Genomic DNA, 1,422 nt, shown 5'->3' on the forward strand with positions numbered 1-1,422 from the left:
CAGAGCTACTGGGGACTTAATCAAGCTTAATAAATGTTGCCTTTCAGGACACTCTGAGCACATCTGGAAGCAGAATGGTTGTGGTTGTCCCTGTAGATCAGACAGCAGTGTGACACCAATGGAGATTGTTTCCCAGGAGGACAGGGAACAGTCTAATCATGGCAAGCACCCATCTGTTGTCTCCTGCCTCCCCCCTACCCTCAAGTCTAGGCTCAGGGCCATGCGTCCCCAAAGCAATGAAAACCTCTCAGGGCTCTACTGGCAGGAATTTGTACTGGTGGGATTTGAAGGTGGCCCTGAGACCCAGGCTCTGCTCTTTGCTGTGTTCCTGACCCTGTACATGGTCACCATCCTGGGGAACCTCACCATGATCGTGGTCATCACCCTGGACACCCACCTCCACTGCCCCATGTACTTCTTCCTCAAGAATCTGTCCTTCCTGGACCTGTGCTACTCGTCTGTCATCACCCCCAATGCCCTCATCACTTTCTTCTCTTCAACCAAGCACATCACTCTTATGGGCTGCACCACACAGTTTTTCTTCTTCTCACTTCTGGCTACCTCAGAGACTTTCCTGTTGGCTGTCATGGCCTATGACCGCTTCATGGCCATCTGCAGCCCCCTGCGCTACCCCATCACCATGCACCCCTCAGCCTGCACCTGCCTGGTGCTGGGTTCTTACTGCGGAGGCTGCCTCAACTCCATTGTGCAGACCAGCTTCACATTTCATGTTCCGTTCTGCAGCTCCCACCGCATCAACCACTTCTTTTGTGATGTGCCCCCAATGCTCCAGCTCGCCTGTGCTGACACGACCCTCAACAAGCTGGTCATGTTTGGATTCTGTGGGCTCATCATTGTGGGCACCACGCTCGTGGTACTTGTGTCCTATGGCTACATTACCATGACCATCCTGAGGATGCGCTCCACAGCTGGGCAACGGAAGGTCTTCTCCACCTGTGGCTCCCACTTGACTGTGGTTTCTCTCTTTTATGGAACCCTCTATGTCATGTATGCCCAGCCAGGAGTTGTGCAGTCCATGGAGCAGGGCAAGGTGGTGTCCATCTTCTACACCCTGGTCATTCCGATGCTCAACCCCCTCATCTATAGTCTATGGAACAAGGATGTGAAGGAGGCCCTGTGGAAGCTTGGCCAGAAACATGGGGCCACATGAAGGATGGGGGCCATGGAGAGAGGATGTCCCGAGGGCAGGAGTAGAGGCTCCATAGACACTGTGTGTGCTTTGTTGAATCCACTCATTCATCCCTTCAATGTTTTCTTGATAGCACTAGCTACCAAGTATTTATGTAAGGTACACAGTGATCAGGGATGTTCTTTGCCACCAGAAAACAAATGACCTAGCTCTGGAGCAATATGGTAATCATTGAAGGCTTGTCTGCAAAGTGGGCAGAGCAATCAGCATAA

General features: G+C 52.1%; 1 protein-coding gene across 1 annotated transcript; it reads left to right on the forward strand.

The window, feature by feature from the left end:
- The first annotated feature begins 220 nt into the window (after positions 1-220).
- Positions 221-1,171, forward strand: LOC143676671 (olfactory receptor 9S13-like). The gene has a single exon (XM_077152089.1). It carries the CDS (start codon positions 221-223, stop codon positions 1,169-1,171), a length of 951 nt encoding a protein of 316 aa, XP_077008204.1.
- The last annotated feature ends 251 nt before the right edge of the window (positions 1,172-1,422 follow it).

The sequence above is a fragment of the Tamandua tetradactyla genome, chromosome 3 (genome assembly GCF_023851605.1).
Source record: "Tamandua tetradactyla isolate mTamTet1 chromosome 3, mTamTet1.pri, whole genome shotgun sequence".
Taxonomy (NCBI): domain Eukaryota; kingdom Metazoa; phylum Chordata; class Mammalia; order Pilosa; family Myrmecophagidae; genus Tamandua; species Tamandua tetradactyla.